Source organism: Podarcis filfolensis (genome assembly GCF_964270895.1).
Source record: "Podarcis filfolensis genome assembly, chromosome: 12".
Classification (NCBI taxonomy): domain Eukaryota; kingdom Metazoa; phylum Chordata; class Lepidosauria; order Squamata; family Lacertidae; genus Podarcis; species Podarcis filfolensis.
Genome location: NC_139614.1, coordinates 47133699 through 47158288, shown reverse-complemented (window position 1 = coordinate 47158288; position 24590 = coordinate 47133699). Strand labels below are relative to the sequence as shown.

Here is a 24590-nt window from a genome sequence, read left to right as displayed (position 1 = left end):
CAGCTGCCTCTCTGATTCCCCCTCTCCTTTTTGACCTCTATTGGGTTGTTGTTTTTTAATGTGAAAGGAAGGGTTGGCTGTGAACAGAGATAACAAAACCCACATTGTTTTCCTGACTCTTTGGCTAACATTGGCACGCATTAGGGAAATCACTAAATCTCCATGCCCTTTGCTGCGAGATTAAGATAGTGGTTGTTCTTTGCCTCTCAAGGGTAGGGGAAGGGTGAATCTATTACAATTTTCAAAATGCCTTTACCACTGTGCACAGAATTTGCATATATAAATGCATGTTGCTGATCATTTCCCCTTAATTTTGTTGCTTTGAGGGTTTCCTTTTTTTAAAAAAAAAAAAGTATGACATTTCCCAACTCATTCTTCCTCTTATTTTCCTTTTTCAGAAAATTACTTTTCTGAATTTTTTTTTCAAAATCTTCCTCTGCTGCCTGCCACCCAAACCAAAGCAACAGAGTAGGAGGTAGTATAAATAATGGAGGCCTCTATTATGCTGGCTTCCTCAACCTCGGCCCTCCAGATGTTTTTGGCCTAAAACTCCCATGATCCTTAGCTAGCAGGACCAGTGGCCAGGGATGATGGGAATTGTAGTCTCAAAACGTCTGGAGGGCCAAGGTTGAGGAAGCCTGCTTTCAATGTTGTTGAACTTCATCTCCTATCACTGACCACTTGCCACACTGACTGGGGTTGATGGGAACTGTAGTTCAATAATCTCTGGAGGGCCACAGGACCCTCACCCCTGCAATAAAGGGTTCTCCAAGGTGGAGGGATAAGGTACTATGTAAGTGGATCCTAAACTATTATCCATAAAACTAAAGTCTCATTATGACATCAGAGCAGCTCAGTCAATGGCAGACAGGTGGTCCAAAGCCCCTGCTTGCTGGTCCTTGTACAGCAGATTTGAACCACCAATGGTTAAAATCACCAAATCTCTTATTATTGCAATTCGGTTTGCTTTGCTCTCCTAGTTACTTATGCAAATATATCTTTGCATCTGCAACAAGCAAGCTTACAGCTGCCACTATGGCTACTGAACCTAATTGCTAATTGACTAGATTCACCTTACATCGTGTTTGGATGCATTTGTTGCTCATGGCCTCTGCTTAACCGTTCCCTTTTTTCTTTTGCTGTTTGCAGGAGCTGGTGGGGAGCAACCCTCCACAAAGGAACTGGAAAGGAATTGCAATTGCGTTACTTGTTATTCTGGTTATCTGCTCCTTGATTGTCACTTCAGTTATCTTGCTGACACCAGGTATTTATATAACCTTTAGTTTTAGTTGCTGCTGTTGTTGTAATTTCAGTGTCTTTGGAAATGCATTTTAAAAAGGCAGGGGCCTGATTAAACTGAACTTGACGGATAGATCAATCAGATGGAGAAAATCTCTCCCCCGCTCTTTTAATCTTGAAAGCAGGGGTGTGCTTCGCTGTGTTTTTTAATGATACCGAACATGGAACAGTGATGCAGTTAGGTAATTTTAGACTAGGATTTAATGGTCTTACTGGGGCAGGAGGGCCCTCTAGATGGTAAGAAAGAGCTGCTGTGTTTAGGGGCTTTCTTGCTCAATTATTTCTCTAAGAGAACGTATTATCCACTGCCCAGAAAAAAGGCAGCTACCCAACAGCTACATGGCAGAGAGAAATTCAAGGGATGAAGTTTTCTTCTTGAGTTGCTGTCTCTCAAGCAGATGTTAGTTGAGGAACCTCAAACCCAGGGATCAAATGCAACCTTCAGCACCTCTCTGTCTGCTTGTTGGGGCATTACGCACACCCTTACCCTTTCCCAAGACCACATCTCTCATGAGCCCTCCTTCAGTATTTTTGCCTGGTTGGAATGTGTCCTTCAACTCTGATAATGCCTCTTTCTTGCCTGAATGGAGGCTAGAGAGAGGTGGGTGGGTGGGTGAGTGGATGTGTACAAGCAAGTATACTGTACGAAGGTAAAATGCACATCTGCCAACTTTTGATGTTGTCCCTGCCAACCACTGGCCTGCGGCCCCCATAAGGTTGCCAAGAATAGAATGTGGCCCTCAGGTTGACAGTTGTCCCTCACCCCTAGGTTGGAGGCATAGATGCCTTGTCAGGAAAAGAAAGAGTGACGCCCTTATCAGACTTCAGCTACATTGATAAATTAACTCATTCAGCTCAAGTAAGTCCCTAGGAAAGATGTTCTTCCCTGGAAAGTTAAGTGAAAAAGGCAAGAAGGTTAGGCTGGGTGGTCCCATGAGACCACAGTTTTCTGCTGTACGTAAGAGAAAGGCTGTGGAGATAACCATTTGCCAACAAATAATTTTCTTTAATGCTAGAAAACCACCATTTTAAACCTAAGATCAAAAGCAGAACAAGGCAGAAAAATAACAGAGAGATTTCATGGGAGAGGGGGAAGAGAATATTCCTTGTTCTAACACTCAAGGAGTGGGGGAAAAGGAAGGGGAAACGGAATGAAGAAGGATCTAATCTGATGACATGTCTTCAGAATTGTCCCATGCAAAAGTAATGTCTGCCCTAACTAGAAAAAACATTCCAAGCAGGGAACCTGTGGCTCTTCAGATGTTAGCCCCAGACATGAGAACTGTGGCCCATGAACATCTGCAGGGCTACAGGTTCCACTTTCCTGAAGTTGGGTTGTAACCCTCAACATTGTTCCCCGGCACTGTCAGCTGTAGCAAACGAGCTGAGAGATTTGAACTGCGGTCTCCTTGCCTCACAGGCACAATCTTAGACATGCTGCCCTTTTATTTCAATCTCATGAAGTTATGGCATCACGCTGTTCATCGGAGTCCCTTCCAACTCTGCAATTCTGTGATTCTATCCCACTCTCCCAAGCGTTTATGCACTGGCACACTAAGTCTTAGGACTAAACCATTATCACGTTGCAAGTGGTGGTTTGTGTGCCTGTTACCGAAATAATGCATGCTTCATGGCTAGATCTTAAGTGGCTGAAGTACCTTGGGACCAGTGAAGTAAAAAGCCATTTTCTCCTCCATTAATTGGCTCAATGGAGTCTGTTTATGGCATCTCTAAACAGGGATGTGTTTAGCCTGCATAACAAGTTAGCACTAAACAATGGGAAAGATGTTTAGTGCTGCAAGGCTTCTCTGATGTGCTTAGATATAAACACCCTGATTCTAAATGCATTGGCTTGGAATCTGTCCCATTGGTTCCAATTTAGAGCTGTGTGCAAATGTCCTCTCAAAATTTTACACTCTGTTTTAGTACAGAGAACTCGTGGATGGGGGAACCATTTTGCTAAATAGGGTTTGAGTAATTCTCCAACTTTTTTGTCAGTGTTGTGCTCGCGTGATTTGCAATGGCAAGAGCATAGCTGCTCTGCCCCAACTTAGGCCTCTCCCCGCCCCCCATTCATTAAATACAGTTTGCAAAAGATAACGTAATATAAAAACATTAAAATACATTGGAAAGATACATAAAAAACTGTTGGCACCATGATCACCATTTTCCATCTTTGACAGTGCTCTAGACCTGGCATTGTCCTAGAATGGGGCAAAAATGGTCCCTGCTTAAAAAAAAAAGTGGTAAATATCTGGAGAAAATTCTGTAAAGTTGCAGTCTTATTTGTTGAGGGAGGAAAACAATTCTCATAAATTTTCTTAGAAAAAAAAATGTCTTTGGAGAAATTTCAGCTTAGTTTTAATTTTAATGAAGCTCCCAGACAAGAAAATGTCAGTATTAGGGTGTGTACAGTGGCGGACTTGGGTAATATTTTGGGTTTTTTTCTTGGGTTTTCTTGGGTTTTATTCTGTGAACCTCCCTCAGACTCCTGGGTATAGGGCAGTATAATAATAATAATAATAATAATAATAATAATAATAATAATAGGCGCCCTCTGGGAGGCCAACATCTGATGCCTCATGCTGCCAAAGCCGGGGAAGAGATGCAAGGCTCTGCCAGGGTCCTAGAGCCCTCCCATCTCCTTCCCAAAGAACTAACTAGGCTTGGAAAGGAGGCAGGAGAACTCTAGGATGCCTCACATCTCCTTCCCCAAACGCAGCTTCTTGCTTACCGGGCTTTGAGAAGGTGCCCTCCTCAGCTCAGCCTCCTGCCCATGCACACTGCTTACACAGCCCTAAATCCACCACTTGTGTGTAGATAATGCACTGAAATCCACAGCTTGGCTAATGCCCAGTTTAAGTTGGGTTGCAGAGGTGGTGCAGTTAGCACTTTTTATTTTAAAAAAGAGGAAAAATTGAATGGATGTGAGCAGCAAAAGAGAGAACCAGTATATGCAATTACAAAATTAGAAATGGGTCTCACTTAGCATATATGGGCCTAAAGTAGGTATCTCTGATGTGGAAATGATACAGGAGCCAGGGGTCCTGTGCAGGAACTGGTTATCTGCTAGAGGGTCCTGTGCAGCTGGAGAAAACATTTAAATTGGTTCAAGGAACCTGTGGCTGCCCAGATGTCAGCCCCAGCCACAAATGAGCAGGGCCAGTGCTCAGGAATTATGCCAGTTGTAGTCTATGTAGACTATCTGTGAATTATTTCACAGGATCGCCATGGAGGCCAGTCATCAGAATTGCCACTCAGCCAGAAAGGGTTGCTGAATCCATGTTATTAGGCCACTGAAGTATTATCCTAGGGTTACCATATTTCAAAAAGTGAAAATCCAGACAGAAAAGTTGTTGAGTTGTTGTTGGTTCTTTTAGTTTGCCCAAAGTTGTTAATCAAAGAAATTGGACATTTTTGAGGTATTTTTGAGTAACATTGGCAAAAACTACACTACCGACATCAGTTGCCATACATCCAAATTTTCCCAGACATTTAGCCAATTTCCACCTGGACACTTCTTTCAACTGCAGTCCAGGAAATGGACTTGGAATGGGGAGTGATGCTTTTTGTTGTTGTTCATTAGAAATCTACAGTGACATCACTGGCTTATTGCGTAAATATGCTATGCAACCACAAGAGGGAAATCATCAGAGTTTATGCTGGACGAATTATTAAGTAGTGGCAAACAAACTAGAAGCTTCAGGGATTAATCAGGGAGTGTAAACTGAGGTCATCCTCCCTACCATTTTGCTGTGACAGCATCTGTACACTTCAGAATTCTGGGCACGTAATTTGTGGTTTGACAGTCAAAAGTGTTAATTGATTTTTCTCTCTCTCTTCTGTTGACCTGTCTTTAATGAATGTGAACATTCATTAGAAATCATTTGGTAGAAATCATGCGTGGTGCCATTTTTTGCTTTCAAAAATGAGTCCCCGTGCAATAAAAATGCAGGAATTCAAAATATATAGTTGCATGGTGTTAACATAAAAAAGGATAATTGCCATGGCTGTAGCTAATATATATTTAATCAGAAAACATGCATCTGGGGGAGGAAAATTGTAATGCTATCACATTATGAGATAAAACCTGAACTACCCCTTGAAGCATTTGCCCCAAATAAAACTGATTATTAATATTTATAACTCATTGCATCCCTGTTCATAAGTACAATCAGCTGCACGGCTGATGTTTGAAATGAATGGGGGCCTCTTCACCATATGGCAACAACCTCAAAGAAACCTCTGGCTCTTCAACACTTCATTTGTTCAGTGTGGCTTCTTGAGCTACTTAAAAGCTACAGTTTAATGCAACCCTCTCTCCTAAGATGGAGTATCCCATACCAGAAGCTACCCTGGTGTTCACTTGTCTAAAATCTATTTGGTGTAGGATATCCTTCCCCAACCTGGTGCCTTCCTGATGTTTTGGATCACAACTCCCACCAGCCTCTCTGGCTGGGGCAGATGATACTGATTGCATAAAACATCTGGAAGACACCAAGCTGAAGAAGGCTAGTTCAGGATAACTTTGCAAGATGGTTTCCAAGAATGAATTATTGCTACTATGATTTATGGTTTAAAACCTGCTGACTAGCCCAGATGGTTGGAGCGTGATGCTGATAACACCAAGGTTGCAGGTTAGAACCCTGTAAGGGACAGCTGCATATCCCTGCATTGTAGGAAGGTGGATGAGATGTTCCTCAGGGTCTTTTCCAACGCCATGATTCTACTTTATAAATTATTTTTCCACCCCATATTAAATACGTGGGCAGCTGCATCTGGGGACAGGAGAGACATGGGGCACGATACTCGCACTGTTTCCACTATTGCTTCACATGCAGTCTACTGTGCTGGATCAGTGCAAGAGGAGCTTTTGCTTCCATGCACACTGAGGCCATTTCCAACTTGAACTGGACCACAATCCACAGGACCAACTTTTACTCTGGCATAGAAGTCTACCACGCTTCTCATGCACATATTCCCAAATATCGGTCAGTTCAAAATGAAAAGAGATAACTGGTCTCATTTGCTGAATGTGCAGATAAAATTGCAAATTAGCAGTAATGGATGGGCATTTTTCTTCTTCTCCCCCTTCTGGATGTTTTACAGTCGAAGATAATAGCCAGTCTCAAAAGAAGAAGATTACAGTGGAAGATCTGTTCAGCGAAGATTTCAAAATTCATGACCCAGAGGCTAAATGGATAAGTGGTGAGTCTTATAACCATATATGAAAATAACTTCTGTTACCTCTTGCACCATTTCTGTTTCAAATACCTTTCCCGCCGCCCCTTTTGTTTCACTTCCCTGCTATCTGAGCAAAGTTTCACAAAGTGACTCATCTGAATAGCTGGCAGATCAGAGCAGGGAGTGGGGGGATATATTATTGTCATGCCATCGGAAACGGGAGCTATTTGTAATTCTCACAGGATTTTAATTAAAAAGAAAAAAAGAAAACTTACCGGAAACACGTGGGAAGACGATAGCAAGATGAAAGAAGGTTTTTTTAAAAAAGGTAAGGGACCTTGAGACGCAGGGGAAGGAGGCAGTCACTGATATTGTGATGTGTGCAATGTTGCAATATTTGCTCTTCTTCCCAGTTTAGGGGGGGGAAAGACCCGCTCTCTCCTGATCCTTTGCCCTGAGGCAGAGGCACTTCAGAATCTGGCCCCCGCCATTGCCGCAGGACGAGAGCAGGTAAAGGACCCTGGATGGGTTAAGTCCAGTCAAAAGTGCCTGTGGGGTTGTGGCGCTTATCTCGCTTCAGGCCAAGGGACCCAGCGTTTGTTCACAGACAGCTTTCTGGGTCATGTGGCCAGCATGACTAAACCGCTACTGGTTCATGGAGGACCATGACAGAAGCCAGTGTGCACAGAAACACCATTTACCTTTCCGCTGCAGTGGTACCTATTTATCTACTTGCATTGGTGTGCTTTCGAACTGCTAGGTTGGCAGAAGCTGAGACAGAGTAATGTTGGCTCACCACTGTTGATCAGATTCAAACCGCCGACCTTCCGATCGGCAAGCCCAAGAGGCTCAGTGGTTTAGACCACAGTGCCACCCACACTGCCCTAGACAGGTAGATAGAACCTGACTGCACAGGCAGATAATATTTTAATACTGAACATATGAGGCTGCTTTGAGCTGAGTTGCGGATTTAGTTCCTCTAGGAAGTGGCAACTGCTCTCCAAGATCTGAAGAAGACGCCGTTCCTAGGACTTTTCAACTGGAGATGGCAGGAACAGGACCTGGGACCTTCTGCATGCAATGCACATGGTCTGTCACTGAGCTATGCCCCCTCTCACTATTTATTATTGCAGATATTAATATTGCACAGTTTTTGAAGAATAAAAACTGACTCCTTTTAGAAGAAATTTACCAAACCCATAAAAATATTATTCAAAGTTTTACTTGCACAATTTTCTACACAACATCAACTTTACATCAAGAATATCCATATAATGTCTTGTGCTGTCTAGCACAGGCTCAGCATCTTGCAAAATGTGAAATAATCCAAATAGACCTATAAGCAAAGGTCTCTCTCTCTCTCTCTCTCTCTCTCTCTCTCTCTCTCTCTCTCACACACACACACACACACACACACACACACACTGCATCTATTTCACCTGGAGCTGTTTTCCTTGGGAGCTTCATTTACATCTTCACTCCAGGCAGTCTTGAGACAAAAGACACAAAGGCTTCTCCTTTCAAAATGGAGATTTGCAACCTTTGTCACCTCACTCACATGTTAGCTAGCAGGAAACAACAATAGTTTGTTTTTGTTTTTTCTATTTTTATTTTAATGGATTTCTTCCATAAGTTGAAAAAATACTCCCGCTTTTCACGCACTGGTCTCGAGTGATTCTCTCTCGTACTCATGCATTTCTGTATATTCAAACAGGCACTTGGAGTAGGAGTTGCTATCACTCAGCAAAGCCTCCATTTCTGTGACTTCTTAGCAGGAAACAACAATAGTTAATTAACAGCTAGTTAACGCTCAGAGAGAGCTCTTCTTGCTTTTCTAAAGTTTCAGTGGAATCTATGGTTTGAGGGGAATTAGCAGACATGGAGAACCAACCTGAGACTGTTAGACTGGGAAGATGCTTTGCTTGGGAGGCTGCAGATTCAGGGGACCTGACGTAACATGGCTGACCCCCCACCCACAATTTCAGACCCTCCCATCACCCCTGTGAACAGGGGCAGTTGTGCCTCCTGGCAGATACCCAGATTGGCATCATCAGGCCTCCCATTCCTGAGTCCTACTTGTGAGGCAGAAGCTCTGTCCACATGTGCTTTGTTGGCACTCCAGGGAGAGCAGCTATAAACCACTCAGTTGGTCTTTCAGTGGGGAAATCTGAGCCACAAAGCAGTGGTGATGGAAATGAGACAGGCACCTGAACCTTTTCTTTCTCTCTCTGCAAAGAGAAAAGCCGCTGGGGTGAGGGGAGACAATTTAAAGAGAAAGCAATACAGCCTACAGGAACAGGTCCTCAAATCCCACCTGTCCTTTTTTCTGCATTTCACTGCATTCTAATGTGGGTTCCTTTTATTAAGAAATGGTGGGGAAAGTTACACATAGCTATGGCTCTTGTGTCTGGCTGGAGAGAATGGAGTCATGTGTATGGCGGGTTTAGCAGAATGGGATTCATTGACTGAGTTTTCGTTCAGGTTGAAAAGACCAAAGGTTGGTCAAGCACTGAAAAAGATCTATAGCGAACTGTCACTGGGAAAGCCATTATATAAATGTCAAGCAGGTTTTTGAACTGAATGGCTTGGCCTTTCACTGTTGCTGCTTTATATTATGACGTGTCAAATTCTGACTTCAGTTACTTTTGGCACAAAAGCTCAGAGGGTCTCTGTGGCATAGCACAGCATTCTTTCCAATTTATGAGGGCTGTATTACAGGGATGGGCGTCTTGCAGAAAAATATTAAAATGCCATCCTTTTCATCAGAGGTCACCGGAACAATTTTGCAGCCTTAATTAGTTATTGCATCACTCCTGTGGGACTGGCAAGTTTTATTATTGCACTCATTTTACAGCTGGGTAAACAACAAAAACAGAGTGATGAATCTTTAAGGTCATCAGCAAGACAGCAGATGAGGTGGGAATACAATACGGTGCACCAGACATAAGCTGGTACACTGCTCTGTCTCCAGCAGGCTTCAGCTCCTTGCTAACAGTGTTTTCCAGTCTCTTGGATTCATCTTGCAGGCTCTCCAGAGAAACAGTTATGTGGTAGCCTAACGTAGCAGAAAACAATGTTGGAGACTGTGCAGAAAAAAAAATGTGTGCATTTGTGCATGAATTAAAACCATTTTATTTGCAAATGCAAGGAAACAATTTGAAATGGCATCGTTTCAAAGGATTTGAAATGGTCCTTGGCAGAGGTTATATCAAAAAATTCCCTGAGAAGATGTTTGAAACTTTACAAAACCAGAGCGTTATAGCTTGCAAAGACCCCTTCATGGGTCACCATCCACGTAGCGTCAGAAGACCAAGAAGTGCTGGGGGTTCTGGTGGTTATTATCTCAATGCACAGGCAAGGTACAAATGGCAAAAGATGAGTGACTTGGAGCTCAGCTAGATTGGTAAAGAAAAAGTGTTTTATATGCATTGTGTATGCGATATAACACTGTGACACCAGATGGCACTGTGGAGGCCTGGATTTCCCTACCGGATTTCCCTGAATGTGTTTACAACGCGTTTAACTGAATCGTTTCTCTGACACGTCTAGATCCAGCCTTGGAGGAAGACTGGGATAAAATGCAACAAAGAAAATGATTTATACAGATGTTTCATTTGCCCTCCCTCCCCTCCAGTGCCCCTAGAAATAAAAAGGGAAAGCAAACTATTACAGTTTTAGTGTTCTCTGTGCTCCCCACCCAGCCACCCCCTGGCAAGATTATTCTATGTCTAGTCATATCACTAGGCTTTAAGGATGTGCCTTACTCTCTTCCACATGATCAACCCCTAGAAGACTTGCAGTAACAAACAAGCAAACTGACTACAGCAGTTCAGTAATGAGCTGCAAGTAATTGCTTCTTTTATTTATGCAGATTGCTTTTCTGCCCGATCCCAAGAGCCTTTGGGATAGTCCATTCACAAGAGCTGTTGTGACATAGGCTAAGCTGTGAGATGGCGGTTTGATGAGGATGAGCAATAATTTTAATCTGGGGCGTCTATGTCCAAAGATAACATCCCAGGCAGTAAACAAGCGCTCTCTGTCTTTTTAGTGCATTGCTTACTAATGAAATTATGAAGAAGACCCTGGGGGCTCTTTTGCAGATTAATGCGGAGCTTAATGGACCAGAAGCCTCTTCTTCTCTTGCTGTTAATCAGTTCCCAACATGATATTACACATTATATTGTGTGACCAAGAACCTGAACTCAGAATGGGAGGCGCTATAGCTCAGCACTAGAGCACATCTTTGCATGCACAAAGGCCCAGGTTCAATTCCTGTCATCTCTAGTTTGAAGTGTATCTAATAGCACTTGTTAGGATAGAACCTTTGCCTGGGATCTTAGAGTGACAAGCCAGTCAAATGGGATTGTATCCAGTGGAGCACTAAGTTGAAGTTACTTAGCAGTATACTCGTTCCACTGGCGAAAAATTTTGCACCGGCAGAACAGTCATGCTCAAGAGAATGCATTAGTGGGTTTCTGGTAGCTCTGTTGTGCAACGGATTGTTGCATTGGATTCCTCTGTTGTGCAACATTATAACTCACCCATTCACTAGTACAAGAACTATCTGACATAGAACACTGAATGAAGGTCATGGTAGACAACTTTAGCCTAGACTTTATCCTAGTCTGACCTAGTATAAGGCAACTTCTTTCTTCATATGATGTCACTGTGAGGCTATACAATTAAAAGCAGGTTTGATTCTTAATTAGTGGGTCGCTGGGGTCAGGGACAGGTTTATTTGACAAATATGGAGTGTGTGCTCACCAGTGGGTGTGGTGGGTGGGTGGGGGAGTCCATGAGTTATTCCACAATAAATGAGGTTATTTATTTTCCATTTCTTTATGTAAGTGCCCTCAGACTGACAGCATGCATTGTGAATTTATTGCACTCGACTGATAAAGCCACGGAGGCTTCTCAAATGATGCTCAGAGGCGTGGGCAGGCCATGAATTATTTATGGCTTACTCTGCATAATACTTAAGAGCTTTTATAAAATGCACAAATTCTTTCAGGATTTCAAAAAAAAAAGGGGGGGAGCCCAAATTAAAGTGGCACATAGACAGCTTGTTTTTCATTGGGGATGTCACTCCATGATGAAATACAGACTTTATATGTAGGCCGGAATTCAGTTCTCTGTGTCTTCTAGTTAGCAAAGAATATTTGTTGACATGCTTTGTTTATTGAGCAAATGTAGATCTTCCTTCTGTCATGAAACTCAACGCATTGCTTGTGGGACTCCCGTACAGTTTCCCAAGCTGGAACTGACCAGGCCCAGGCCAGTTTAGCTTTATCAAGTTGGTTGCGCCATGCACCCTTTAACAGGAGTTGAGACAGAACTGCATTAGCCTTTGTGTTGAGTGGGAGGGATTCAAAGGTTTGGAGGTAGTTTCTGGTTAAGCTGGTGTTTGCAACACTTCAAGCTGTACCTGGGCAAAGCTCCCAACAGCGCAGCAGACCAATGTACTGCTGTTTCAGGCAGTTCTTGGATACAGCCTGTGATCTTTATCGACAAGCAGCACACTTTTCTTCCCCCCATGGGAGGGGAATGTTTGTATGACTGATGCAGAAAGCATTGGGCTCACTCTCAGTTGACAGGTTCACAGACTTGTAAATCCGGAGGGTACCAAAAGGATTGTCAAGTTCAACTTTTCCCTTCTTTTTCTCTACCCTATCAAGCATGGCAGAGCCATCCATACATTACTTTCCCACAGATTGACTTAGATCTGTGGTTCCCCCACCCAGGAGATCTGTGGCACCATTCACATAACAAAAACTACCGTAGTCAACATTTTCAAAGGTAAGGGGTGCATGGCTTAGCTTTTGCAAAACTAGTGCTTAGCTAGTTGGGAACCCCTAACCTAAATTATGAGGATGCAGGTGGCACTGTGGTCTAAACCACTGAGCATCTTGGGCTTGCCGATCAGAAGGTCAGTGGTTCAAATCCTCGCGACAGGGTGAGCTCCTGTTGCTCAGTCCCAGCTCCTGCCAACCTAGCAGTTTGAAAACACACCAAAAGTGCAAGTAGATAAATAGGTACTGCTCTGGCGGGAAGGAAAATGGCGTTTCCATGTGCTGCTTTGGTTTCACCAGAAGCAGCTTAGTCATGCTGGCCACATGACCCGGAAAAACTGTCTGTGGATAAACACCGGCTCCCTCGGCTTGTAAAGCAAGATGAGCACCACAACCCCAGAGTTGTCCGCGACTGGACTTACGTAACTGTCAGGGGTCCTTTACCTTTCTTTTTAAACCAAAATTATGCATTTTACATACTGTGCCATAAGCAGTGTGTGAACAACAATGTGAAATATACCTAGGCACCTGCTACACACAATTAATTCCAGGTGATTTGAGAAAATAAAGACTTCCACAGGGGGAAGGGGGAACCTGTCTGAACTATCTAGCATTTGTTTTGTAGGCAGGGGAACTCAGTGATAAGTTGACCCAAATAAAATTTCTTCCTGATCCTAACTAACTCAGTTGAACCCCTCCAAAGGATGCAAAGCTGAAAAATGACTTGGTGCCCTACATTTAGAACCCAGAAGTGTGCTGTGTTACTCGAACTTGCCTTGTCTTTACATAGCATCCTTTGTGGGTCAAAAATCTCCCGTTTCTAACAAGCCCATGCTTTTAGTAGTTGTTTTCGCTGCCAGCAGGGAAAGCAACTCAGGAATTCAACCTAGCTATACCTTTACTGTTAGCCCCTTTTTTCCAGTATGGACTGGCAGAGATCAGTGCAACCTGGTGGGGCTTATGGGTGCTGGATGAGTGGAATAGGCACTCCTAAAAATCCTCAATGTAAAAATGCCTTAAGAGGGTCCTTCCTGGGGATTTTGTCTTTATTATAGACTTAACACTCGTTGCTGTCATCCTGGGGACCGATTTACAAATCTCCCCGGTACAAGGAGATCACTGCAGCAATTCACAGGTACCCTGGCCAAGTTTGTGCAGCTTTTATAAAGTTAGTCTCATAATCCAGAATTTCTGTACCAGGCCTGTTTTGAGAGTCCTGCTAAACATTGTGCCAATTGTTAATGGTGATGCTGTGTATCATTATTAATCCAACCTTTGCATTGGGTCTGAGATTTAGCCGATTGTCATATGTTGCCACTATGGCTTCCCAATGGCCAGTTCCCATGTTGCCTCAGTATGGAAATATAATAATTATGTTGTCCATACTCAGACCAGTGTCAACAGCTGGACAGAGAGAAGAGATGAGGGAGATCACATTATCCCCAATAGGATCGTAGCTTCCATACATTAATTGAGACAACATGCACACCCTTTTCCAGAAACTACGGTATCACACAGTCTCAGTGACTTATGAATTGGGCCATATGTTCCTTGTGTGTTCCAAAACACTTTAGTTGAAAACGCTTAATGCTTAAAAATAGCCGCAGCATAGATCACTTTTGAGTGAGCAGAGTGCAGCCAAAGGACAAGGGTGGTGAAGTGAAGGTCAGTTTTGAAAGGCCAGGTGAATGTGGTCACTGACAAGGGAGGTTTTATAGCAGAGGGACATCAACTGGTAGCAAAGTCATTAGCAGAAAAAGATGTGACCTGACAAAGAGGAAAGCAGGTGGATGCACAGAAGTTGGTGAGCTGGGTCATGAGGTTCCAAATTTGATAGGACAGAACTCCTCGGTTGGATTCTTTGTTTAGTGCCTGTTGAGTTTGACAACAGTTCATGCCTGAGGTTTGCCAAGTTAACACCATGGAGATTCATTGTGTTTTGGCTTAAGGTTGGATGATATGAAAGTTCTTTGGGTTGTACTTGAACCTACCGGGCTAGCTTCAAGGTACTGGTGTTGGTGTACAAACCCCTATGCAGCTTGCAACTAAAAGATTGCCTCACCTGCTACATACTTAACCAGTTACTGCATTCTGCAGGAGAAGGCACCCAGCAGCAAAACCATTCTGCACAATGTTGGGATCGGGCCTTTAGTTTGGTGGGACCTGCCCTTTTCACCTGCGCTCCTGTTGCATTTCAAAACAGCATTTTGTCACCTGCAAAATATGTTCCTCTTTCAACAAGTCTTCTAAATTATTTATTTCCAGTTGGTATATGTCCTAAATCTGAGCTGGTTTTATGTACATGTTGTTATTGTTTTAAACCAGGCATAGGCAAACTCGGCCCTCCAGATGTTTTGGGACTACAACTCCCATCATCCCTAGCTAACAGGACCAGTGGTCAGGGATGATGGGAATTGCAGTCTCAAAACATCTGGAGAGCCGAGTTTGCCTATGCCTGTTTTAAGCCATTTATATATCTATAGTTGTGGTTGTTTTTAATCCCTTTTACATGTGATCTTCATCTGTTCTTATATACACAACTGTTTTACATGTCACATTGTAAATAGCTTTAAGATGCCTTGTGGGAAGTGACTCACAAATTAAACAAATAAATAATCTGTGCCTGCATGTCACATAAGACAGTAATGAAGCTCCAGACTAACTCCCCACTCCTCAAACCATCCCCGCAAGTCTCTTTATGCAATTTATTCCTCATTATCCAAATAGCATCCTGATTGAAATGGTCCCTCCATTAAAAATTGTATGACAGATACACTGTCCATCAGAAGCCTTGTTTATTTCAGCAACAGCAGGTCCTCTTACAGGATGCTACACGTGTTTCTTCACAGCGTGATGGAACACAACCTTAGATTGATTCTTTTCCGTGCCATGCTCCCCCTGAGATTAAACAGAGCAGCTCTAAGCTTTATAGCAATCAGCTTCATACAAAGGACTTGCTTTCCCTTTCATCTTTTGATACCAAGAAGTTAAGAGTCCTTGTTTCTTTTCCCTGTAGTGGCACCTAAGCTGTGATAGCACCGTCAAGTAAAAAAGAAAGAAAGAAATGAATTAGTAGAGATGGGTCCATTAGAGTGAATGGGGTGTTGGTAATGTTTGGAAATCAGATGGCACCTCACCACACTTCGACCAGTGTGATGTACTGTATCAGCAGAGTATTTAGAGCTCCCGCAGAATCTTCAGAGATTTCCTGCTCCCACCAGAACAACTTCTTATAGAAGTTAATGGAAAAACTCCTCTCCCACAAGTAACAAAGTGTTTATTGTCTCTAGACACAAGAGAAAGCGAAACACTACTATCTACAGTTCTTCTGGTCTTAGAAGTAAATATACTTATATACAGAGAGATCCACTAACACTATCACCATGCTAGCCGACACTGCTGTGTAAAACCCACAGCTACTTTCAGAGTCAGACCCTGAAAACAAACAGGACAGGACAATACATAATAAAAGCAATGTCCTAGAGACTGTTATACCTGTCTCTGCATTCCTGAACCAATGGCAGGGTGGATTGCTCAGCAAGTCACATTATTATTATTTATTAAATTTATATGCCATCCTTCATCTGAAGATCTCAGGGCAGTTCACAAGATAGAAATGCAGGATAAAAGCACAAAGTAAATAGCCGGTGTGGTGTAGTGGTTAAGAGCGGTGGACTTGTAATCTGGTGAACTGGGTTCGCTTCCCCGCTCCTCCACATGCAGCTGCTGGGTGACCTTGGGCTAGTCACACTTCTCTGAAGTCTCTCAGCCCCACTCACCTCACAGAGTGTTTGTTGTGGGGGAGGAAGGGAAAGGAGAATGTTAGCCGCTTTGAGACTCCTTAGGGTAGTGATAAAGCCGGATATCAAGTCCAAACTCCTCCTCTTAAAACAAAACCAAGACATAACCCCCCATTCCACAAACATATTTAAAAGGCCATAGAATATTAATCAGCCAAAGGCCTGGTTGAAGAGGAAAGTTTTCTCCTGGTGCATATAATAAAGTAGCCAGGCAAACCTCCCTTGGGAGAGCATTCCATAAACAGGGAACAGCTGCCGAAAAGGCCTGTTCTCATGTTGCCACTTTCCGGACCTCATGTGGAGGAGGCACACAAAGAAGGGCCTCAGAGGATGACTGCAGAGTCCAAGTTGGTTTGTACACTTGACCTTGCTGGTGTTGCTGTGGTAACCCAGTGCATGCGGACGTGGGGGATGTCCTGACTCAAGACCTGAGACCAAGTGCTGTGTAATTTAGTCCATTGTTCGCATCACACCAACATAGGGCACTGCCCCATCAATGTCACCCTGCCCTCAGTCTGTCACTGCTTTCTCACAGTCAGTCCAAGGGATGGCACTGCCTGTTGGCTTCCTCCTCCTCCTCCTCCTCAGCCTCATTGTTGCCTTTGTAGAACTCAGCATGGAAGAGGACCAGAATTAGTTGGCTCTGCCTATCAATGGCTCTGGCTCCACCTACTGTTGGCCTCCATGCCTTTCCCACTAGCTGCCTCAATTTGCATCAGCCACCGCTTTTTAGAATACTGGTGAGGTTGGGATCTGTATATAGAATTGGAGGAAAAGATTCATTACATTCTCTAGATCTGCCATCCCAGGGCTGCGCAAGTTTTGCTTATCTTTCAACCCTTCGCCATGAAGCCATGTTTTTCAAACTCTGTCCCTCACCTTTGTGTGGTCTTCAACCTTGCTGAAGAGTCCCCAGCAATATCATTATGGGGTAGGAGCCTTGGTGACACAGCATCACATTTGATTATAGTGATACGATCATTTCTTTGTGTCAGACAAGATGGAATCATTGCCATTGCTCTGTGCTTTCAAAGGGAGCCTCTTTTTATAAAGGATGACAGTAGGAGTGGAAATAGCGTTTGATGTAGACACTTGAAAGATGTACCTCACACACATCTTCTATCTGCTATAGAAACACAAACTGAGCCTTGGAGTTCAACAAAGGGAATCAAGTTTTTATTTCTTCTTAAGCCTCACTTTTTTCCCTAGCTTGCTTTGTGTGTGTGCGCACACATCTGAAATAAACTGTAACTTCTGTCAGCTCCAGCAAAAGTACACTATATAGAACAGCGATCTATAGTACATATATACCATGTATGCCTCACCTGCACCTAATTGCTTCCATTTTCTTGCTGTGAATTTTAAAGATGGATAGGGAAGCTTCCTGGCAGATTTTGTGAGTCTTATCAAAAGGCTTGCTTACCTTTAAATTATTTGGATGTCTTGCCCAAGCAGGAGTCTCAAGATTTGCCCTGAAATGTTACTGTATGCAAAACCTAGTCACCAGAATGCTGGACTAGGTGGCCATTAGCCTGATCTGGAAAACTCTTTTTTTGCAGATATTCGTCATCTGGTTTCCTATACTCTTCTGATGCCTTTCTTCCCCCTAACATCAAACATTCCTTATCTCCCTCATCTTTCTCAAGCTTCTTTGACTCTACTGGAAGAAGTTCATTCTCTGAAAAACCCTCAAAATCTATCCCCTCAAAGCTATGGTCTCTGTTGACCTTTTGTTCCCCTGCAGGAAACCTTGATTGGTTCTACTTGACCTTTCCTCTCCTATTACTGCTGTTTCCCTTTCCTCTCTCCCTCCCCTTCTGTGCTTCTTTTTCAGATTGTAAACCTGCAGATAAGGCAGGGATTATTTTTTTTAACCACCTAGTAATGTTTAGGCACTCAATAAGGAATAAACATTATTAACGATACCATTACTCCTACTTTATGATAGGTCTGTGCATTTTAAGCACCTGCAATAATTGCATTCAAATTAATTTGAAAGGGCTCATTTTACTGTAATGTCTTGCAGAGCTTGGACTGCATCCGGGTTTCCTTGAGCAAAGAACATAAATGTCATTAAGAAAGGGAGGGCGGAATGGAGACAGCCAAGCTGGAGTCAATGAATAAAACTGATCTCCCATCAGTTTTGTGGTGGAAATGAGCATGGAGGGAAGCTCTTGCAGCTTCTTCCAAGAGCTGCGGAAGAAAGTATCAGCGTTTAAACAATAAAATGTGGCCGCAAACAACTGCTTAAGAAGCACGTTATCAAAGCGTATGACTGACAGGACATGTAAACAAGTCAGTGCTGCAGCTGGATAAAGAACAGCTCCAGCATGGAATTCAGGTAGTCAGCTGCAGTGCTGCTGAAGCTGACTGCCCAGAGTTTATGCTAGTTGTGTTTTCATCCATCTGCTACGCTGCTACTCTAGAGCAGGCATCTGCATCAGGTAGACCTTGGAGGTAATCTGGGGTGACGGCAAGAGGGAAATACTGGTGATTTGCCACTCTCAGAACTAACTGCAATGTTTGGTTTGTAATGCAAGCTGGGGGTGGGGGTGAGCTTTTCATCTTTCACATCTTTCAAATTCAGGAGACCCTTCGTTGCATAATAATAATAATAATAATAATAATAATAATAATAATTTATTTATTTATATCCCGCCCTCCCCAGCTGAAGCTGGGCTCAGAGCAGCTAACAACAATAAAAGTAACACAGCATTCTAAAATCAGAAGCTTAGCTGACATGAGGGGATTCGTGGGGCTCAGCAAGTCATGCAATACATGCACTCTTCTCATTTATTCCAAATACTCTTTGCCATACTTCGTTTTTAAACAAAATTTTCAGCAACAAATTTCCCAATAGCAAAAGGTTTTGGACTTCTGTTGACTGGACAGATAGCCTTGTCTTTGGGGATTATTTTAGCTCATCTTTCTTCCTTGTTTCTCACATTCAATCAGTTGTCAAATCATGTTGCTTCTTCCTGTACACCACTGCAAAAAAAAAATGTCTTTCCCAACAGCTAAAACTCTAGCTCATGCTTTGGTTATTGCAGTTGTCTACATTTATCTTTAAGTAATAAGCAATATGTGCATGCTCTTAAGAAACTGTGGAAAGTGTAATTTTTATATTATTTTTTAAAAAGCAGCAACCACAACCACACACCTTGTAAATCAACTATTATTACACTTGAAAACAGATAGCATTCCTCTGCAGCACCACAAATCCAACTCAGTGGTGTAACATTGGAAAATGTCAATCACTTCTAACCTAGACAGTTATCTTTCCAAAAGGGCCAACATTGATGCTGAAATCCAGCATTGCCTGAGCTCTGTGAGTGCAGCTGTCTCCCGATTGAAGTGCAGAGTATTTGAGGACCGGAACATTTGCGGGGAAACCAAAATGCTTGTTTACACAGCTATTGTACTACCAACCTTACTGTATGCTTGTGAAACATGGACCACTTATAAACACCATCTCCAGCTCCTTGAAAGATTCCATCAATGGTGTCTCAGAAAAATTTTACACATCACTTGGGAAGACAGGTGAACTAATATCAGTGTACTGGAAGAAGCAAAGATCACCAGTGATTCTTCAACATCAACTTCGTTGGACTGGTCATGTTGTGCGAATGTCTGATGATCGTCTTCCAAAGCAACTACTCTATTCCGAACTTAAAAATGGAAAGCGTAATGCTGGTGGTCAACAAAAGAGGTTTAAAGACTGTCTCAAGGCAAATCTAAAAAAATGTAGTATAAACACTGACAACTGGGAAACACTGGCCTGCGAGCGCTCCAGTTGGAGAACAGCCTTTACCAAAGGGCTTTGAAGACACTTGAACTCAGGATGCAAGGGAGAAACATGCTAAGAGGAAGGTACGCCTGGCAAATCCACACTGTGATCAACTCCCGCCCGGAAACCAGTGTCTCCACTGTGGAAGGACGTGTGGATCCAGAATTGGCCTCCACAGTCACTTACGGAATCACTGTTAAAACCGTGTTTATGCAAGACAATCTTACTCGGCTACAAGTGATCGCCAAAGAAGAAGAAGATTTTAAACAGACTGTTCACCTAACAAGGACTCCTGCTTGCACAACAAGGCTTCCCCCTTCCATCTTCCTTCTTTGTGCCCCCCCCCCAAATAGCTCCAAGGGGGGGGGGGTCAAGCGATCCCCCAGAACAGCACTCAGCGTGAAGAGAGGGAAACTGGAATGTGCAGAAAGAATGTTAATCACAGCGCAACATTGAATTCCACCCTTTGCAATTTATTTTGTTTTATTACTTTAGCCTTGTAGGGAGTAGAAGAGAAGTCAGAAGTGCACAAATTCTGGGTCATGAGCTGCATGGCATTGACATCCCAAGAGTGCCATTTAACATTTTCTATAGCTTCAACAAGAGTGTGCTGTACAGAAAAGAGGTGACATGGTCCTTCCACAGGCAGCTTACATTCTACAATAGATGAAGAAGAGGTAACAGGAGAGATGTCAATAACGGGCAAATGCATAATGGAGGTGACATACAGAGGAGCAAGTTGATGGTAGAAATGTTAGGCTAGGATGCTGTTGTCTTTGCTCCCTGAAAGCTTTGATATTAGCCAATCCACCTTCCTCTTAATAGCTTCTTAATTCTTTGGCTGGCTCTGAAGAACACAAGGAACAAGATACAGAATCATAAGAGGGGTTGATTTTAGGATTGCAACATTTAATCAATCAATTGGTGAGACGCACAGGTGCATGAGGGACTAGGAAAATTGAACTAGAAGCTTCTTACTGGAGGAAGGTAGAAGGGTGAAAGGACAGAGAAGAATTGGGGAGGGTGCTTGCAAGGCAGGTCCCTGGGCAATAATCTCAGCAGCAAACCAGAGTAGTGTGTGAACTACAAAGAAACCCCCCAACCCAAAAAAACCCATTGATGAACCAGGGATAGGTACCCACCAGGCAAACCCTGTGGAAAGGCAACAAACACACCTTTACTAAACTATGACATTACCACGTGCCCTCTTCTGGCTTATTCTTTGGTGATGCAAATTCTCCTTTTTGGTAATGCGTAACTCACCACACTAAGGAAGTGTCCATTTAAAACTAAGGCAGGGCAATATATCTTGTCAAGGGTTTGTGCTGCTAGCTGCTTTTTGGTAACATTTCAAGAGGCCATAGCCTTTGTAATCTCCCTATCTATTCACAAAATTAGTTCTAAAGACGCTATTGCGCTCAGACCTAGCATATTGTAACCACTATCAAATTATATCCTAGATTGTTGTTGTTGTTTCTGAAGCGCACCCAGTCTTCTTGCCATCCTGGTGAATTTGCATCCTGTATTTCTTCATGGTGGGAGAAAGAGCTTGGTTGTGGAAAGGCCTGTTTGGAGTAAATGTGTGTTTCTCTTGAATGTTCTTGGCACAAAACATACTAAATGCAAGGGTCCGTGCTGTATTAAAGTGAAGAGTGATTAAAGCTACTTCTTGCATAATAAAGCACACTGAGCCATGTTATGCTGGCTTAATGTACCAATGTGATGAGATGTTCATTGTTTAGGTAAATTACAGCAAATCAACTGCTTAGAGGGGTGTCCCAGCCCCCATTCATATTAAACAGGAAGGAGAAGAAGCTCTACCAAAGGGAAAAGAAGAAACACTAAAAGATAATGACCCATAATGTCAGAGAGATAAAAAAAGATTTCACGTGTCTCCAGGAATTAAGGGCTCTGTTCCTAATGTTACAAGCAAGCTGTTCCCTCTTACAATCTGCTTCCTCATACTAATAAAACGGAACTGTAAGAAACTGGAGTTTATTTCTGCATTGCAGTAGTCTGGGCTGCACAAGCCTCCCCCCCCCCCACCAGCCCCAGGTACAGGCACAGCGCGCAAGACCAGGGGCTTTTTATATGCAAGCAACACCCCATTGAGGCCAGAAAGGAAACACCGTAAAATTGCCACACACCAGACATACCTTGCAATCTGCTCCCTTCCTAGCTAGATTGCTATTATGCATGAGACTCCTCTTTCTGCAAAATGTGCTGTTTTCTACCTTTGCTGCATTATGACTTAGCAAGTGGACCCTGTTGAAAATCCTTCTACTAGAATAGGTAAAGGTAAGGCAAAGGCAAAGGCAGCTATGGGGTGTGGCACTCATCTCGCTTCTCAGACCGAGGGAGCTAGTGCTTGTCCACTGACAGCTTTTTTTGTCATGTGGCCAGCATGATTAAACTGCTACTGACGCATGGAGGACCGTGACGAGTGCTGTAGCTCACGGAAACACCGTTTGCCTTCCCGCTGCAGCTGTACCTATTTATCTACTTGCACTGGCATGCTTTTGAACTGCTAGGTTGGCAGAAGCTGGGACAGATGCAACAGGCGCTCACCCCGTTGTGGGGATTCGAACCGCCGACCTTCTGATCTGCAAGCCCAGGAGGCTTAGTTGTTTAAACCACATCATCACCCGCGTCCCTGTTTACCTTTACCTTACTAGAATCGTGGCTTACTGCTAAAGCTACAGGATCCATTCCTGTCTTTCTTTGCAGCTAATTCCTCTGCAGCACTGGCATTGAGAAGTAAGACTCTGAATAGTGACCCTCTTCTGAGCAGGAGAGGTTATTTGGGAGTTCTGTAGCAGACGGCATTTAATGGGAGAAGCTTACACCTGTGGAACTATGGTTGTTGCTGTGCTCAAAGCTCTTGAATGGACAGAAGTGCCATCCCTTTGCGGAAAGCTGCCATCCTTCTTTTGATGCAGGGAAGCCAAAGTATGCTTGGACCCTGGAAGAGAATGGAAACCACAAAGGAGAGGAATTATTTATTGTGTGCAGCTTCCCCTTGGCAGTTCTGGGAGCCCTTTGCCCTGTGTGCTACCTTGCCACAGGGCAGGTTTGTCTGGAGAAAGCATTGGTATAGACATGGCCTAAGGCAGAATCAAATCTCCAGTTTTATAAATAAGGAGGTGGAAAGCTTTGCATGCAAACTGAACCTAGCATGATTATCTAAACTTGACTGTATTGCTTTGTCCTTACTTACTTACTCCCAGCAATTCCTATCCCACCTTCCTACACTGAGTGTACTCACCTTTGATTCATCTATTCTTTTCTGTGTACATCTGTCTCGGATTTCCCTCATCTGCTTTAGTTTTGTCCTTTTGCTACCAGACCTTGTCCTACCATTAGTCTGCTCTCTCAAAGCACTCCACCTTCCCTTCCTTGCTACCCCCATATTTTTGGCACTCATTCCCTGCTGCTACCTCTCTTACTTCCTTCAAATCGCTCCTCAAAACCCACCTTAATCATGAAGGCCTTGGCATAACTCCATAGTCTGCATATCCTACTGTAGTTCAGTCTGCAACTAAGCCCAAGCATGTGCAACCAAAACAACTGCACACTGCATCCTCGTTTACCCCTGCCTCCCATTTCTTTTCCTTCCTGCTCTATTGCTTCCCCTGTGAAGAATTTTAGATTGTAAGCTCTTCAGGGCAGAGATTTGAATTCTTATACCGTACTTCTCCTCTTCAATGTGCCATGAACACCAGTAGTGTTCTGTAAACCACCATCGTCATTGTCATTCTTTAGTTCCTTATTATATATTTCCCCCCCACCCTGGGGGTATCAGCTGCATTTTCTGCCTTGGGCACCAACATGTGTTTGGTCTTTCTCTGTCCACTGTGATGCTTTTGGCTCTCATTTTCTTGGGTCTCCACCAGCACTTGCTCTTGCTAAGCCATTCCATCAGCGTCTGTCTTTGGGAGTTGTGCTAGCTCAGTTTAGGGCTTTTGCCTGGCATTAATTGCTGGTGCAATTTGGAAATAAAACCAGATTGTTCTCGTCCACCTGTCGTGGGCTTCTCTTCTATCACTCAACAACGGCCTCTCTTAACTAGAATTGCCTCCATTTCCTTCACCGTTCATATTACATATGGGACTTCAAGAACTTGCAGGCAAATGGCTTATTAGTTCTTAATCTGTAAACCTGCTACACATTCAGCCGTTGCAGCCTGCTGCAACACCTCAGCCAAATGCCTTTTATGTGAAAAAATGGTATGTTGTGAATACAAATTGCTAGGCAAGAGCCACACGGAACATACGGCTGCGATGGGGCGACGATTTGGATGTGCTACTTACAATCTGGCATCTTTCTTCCTTGGGTCCCTTTTGCCACCTGAATGTTAGCTTCCATTTCTCATTTCATAGGAAGAGATGGGAGATGTTGAAGAGCGAGGCCATAAAATGCTGGTTTAATCAAACACAGGAAGCTCCCATATACTAAATCACACCCTTGGCATCTCTAACTCAGTGTTGTTGACTTTCCAAGGTTTCAGACAAGGGATATTTCCCAGCCCTAATGGCGAACACTAGGGAGTGAACCTGGGACTTTCTGCAGGCAACAGAATTGCTCTGCCATTGAGCTATGCCCCTTCCTTGTGTCACCATTCAATTTGCGCATGGGCCAAATACATGCATTGTTTAGCCAATGGGGTATTGTGCAACTCAGCCATGTTTTAGCTCAATTGGTGGCCCGTGGGTCACATGCAGCCCCTAGCAT

At 43.4% G+C, this 24590-nt stretch overlaps 1 protein-coding gene across 6 annotated transcripts in view; it reads left to right on the top strand.

Moving 5' to 3' along the window:
* The window catches only part of DPP6 (dipeptidyl peptidase like 6), a 491459-nt gene that overhangs the window by 337167 nt on the left and 129702 nt on the right, over positions 1 to 24590 (top strand). For all 6 annotated transcript variants that reach the window (XM_083579470.1, XM_083579472.1, XM_083579469.1 and 3 more), the window contains exons 2-3: positions 1150 to 1264; positions 6409 to 6507. In XM_083579470.1, the coding sequence (XP_083435596.1) occupies positions 1150 to 1264; positions 6409 to 6507 (214 nt within the window). The remainder of the gene's footprint in view (positions 1 to 1149; positions 1265 to 6408; positions 6508 to 24590) is intronic.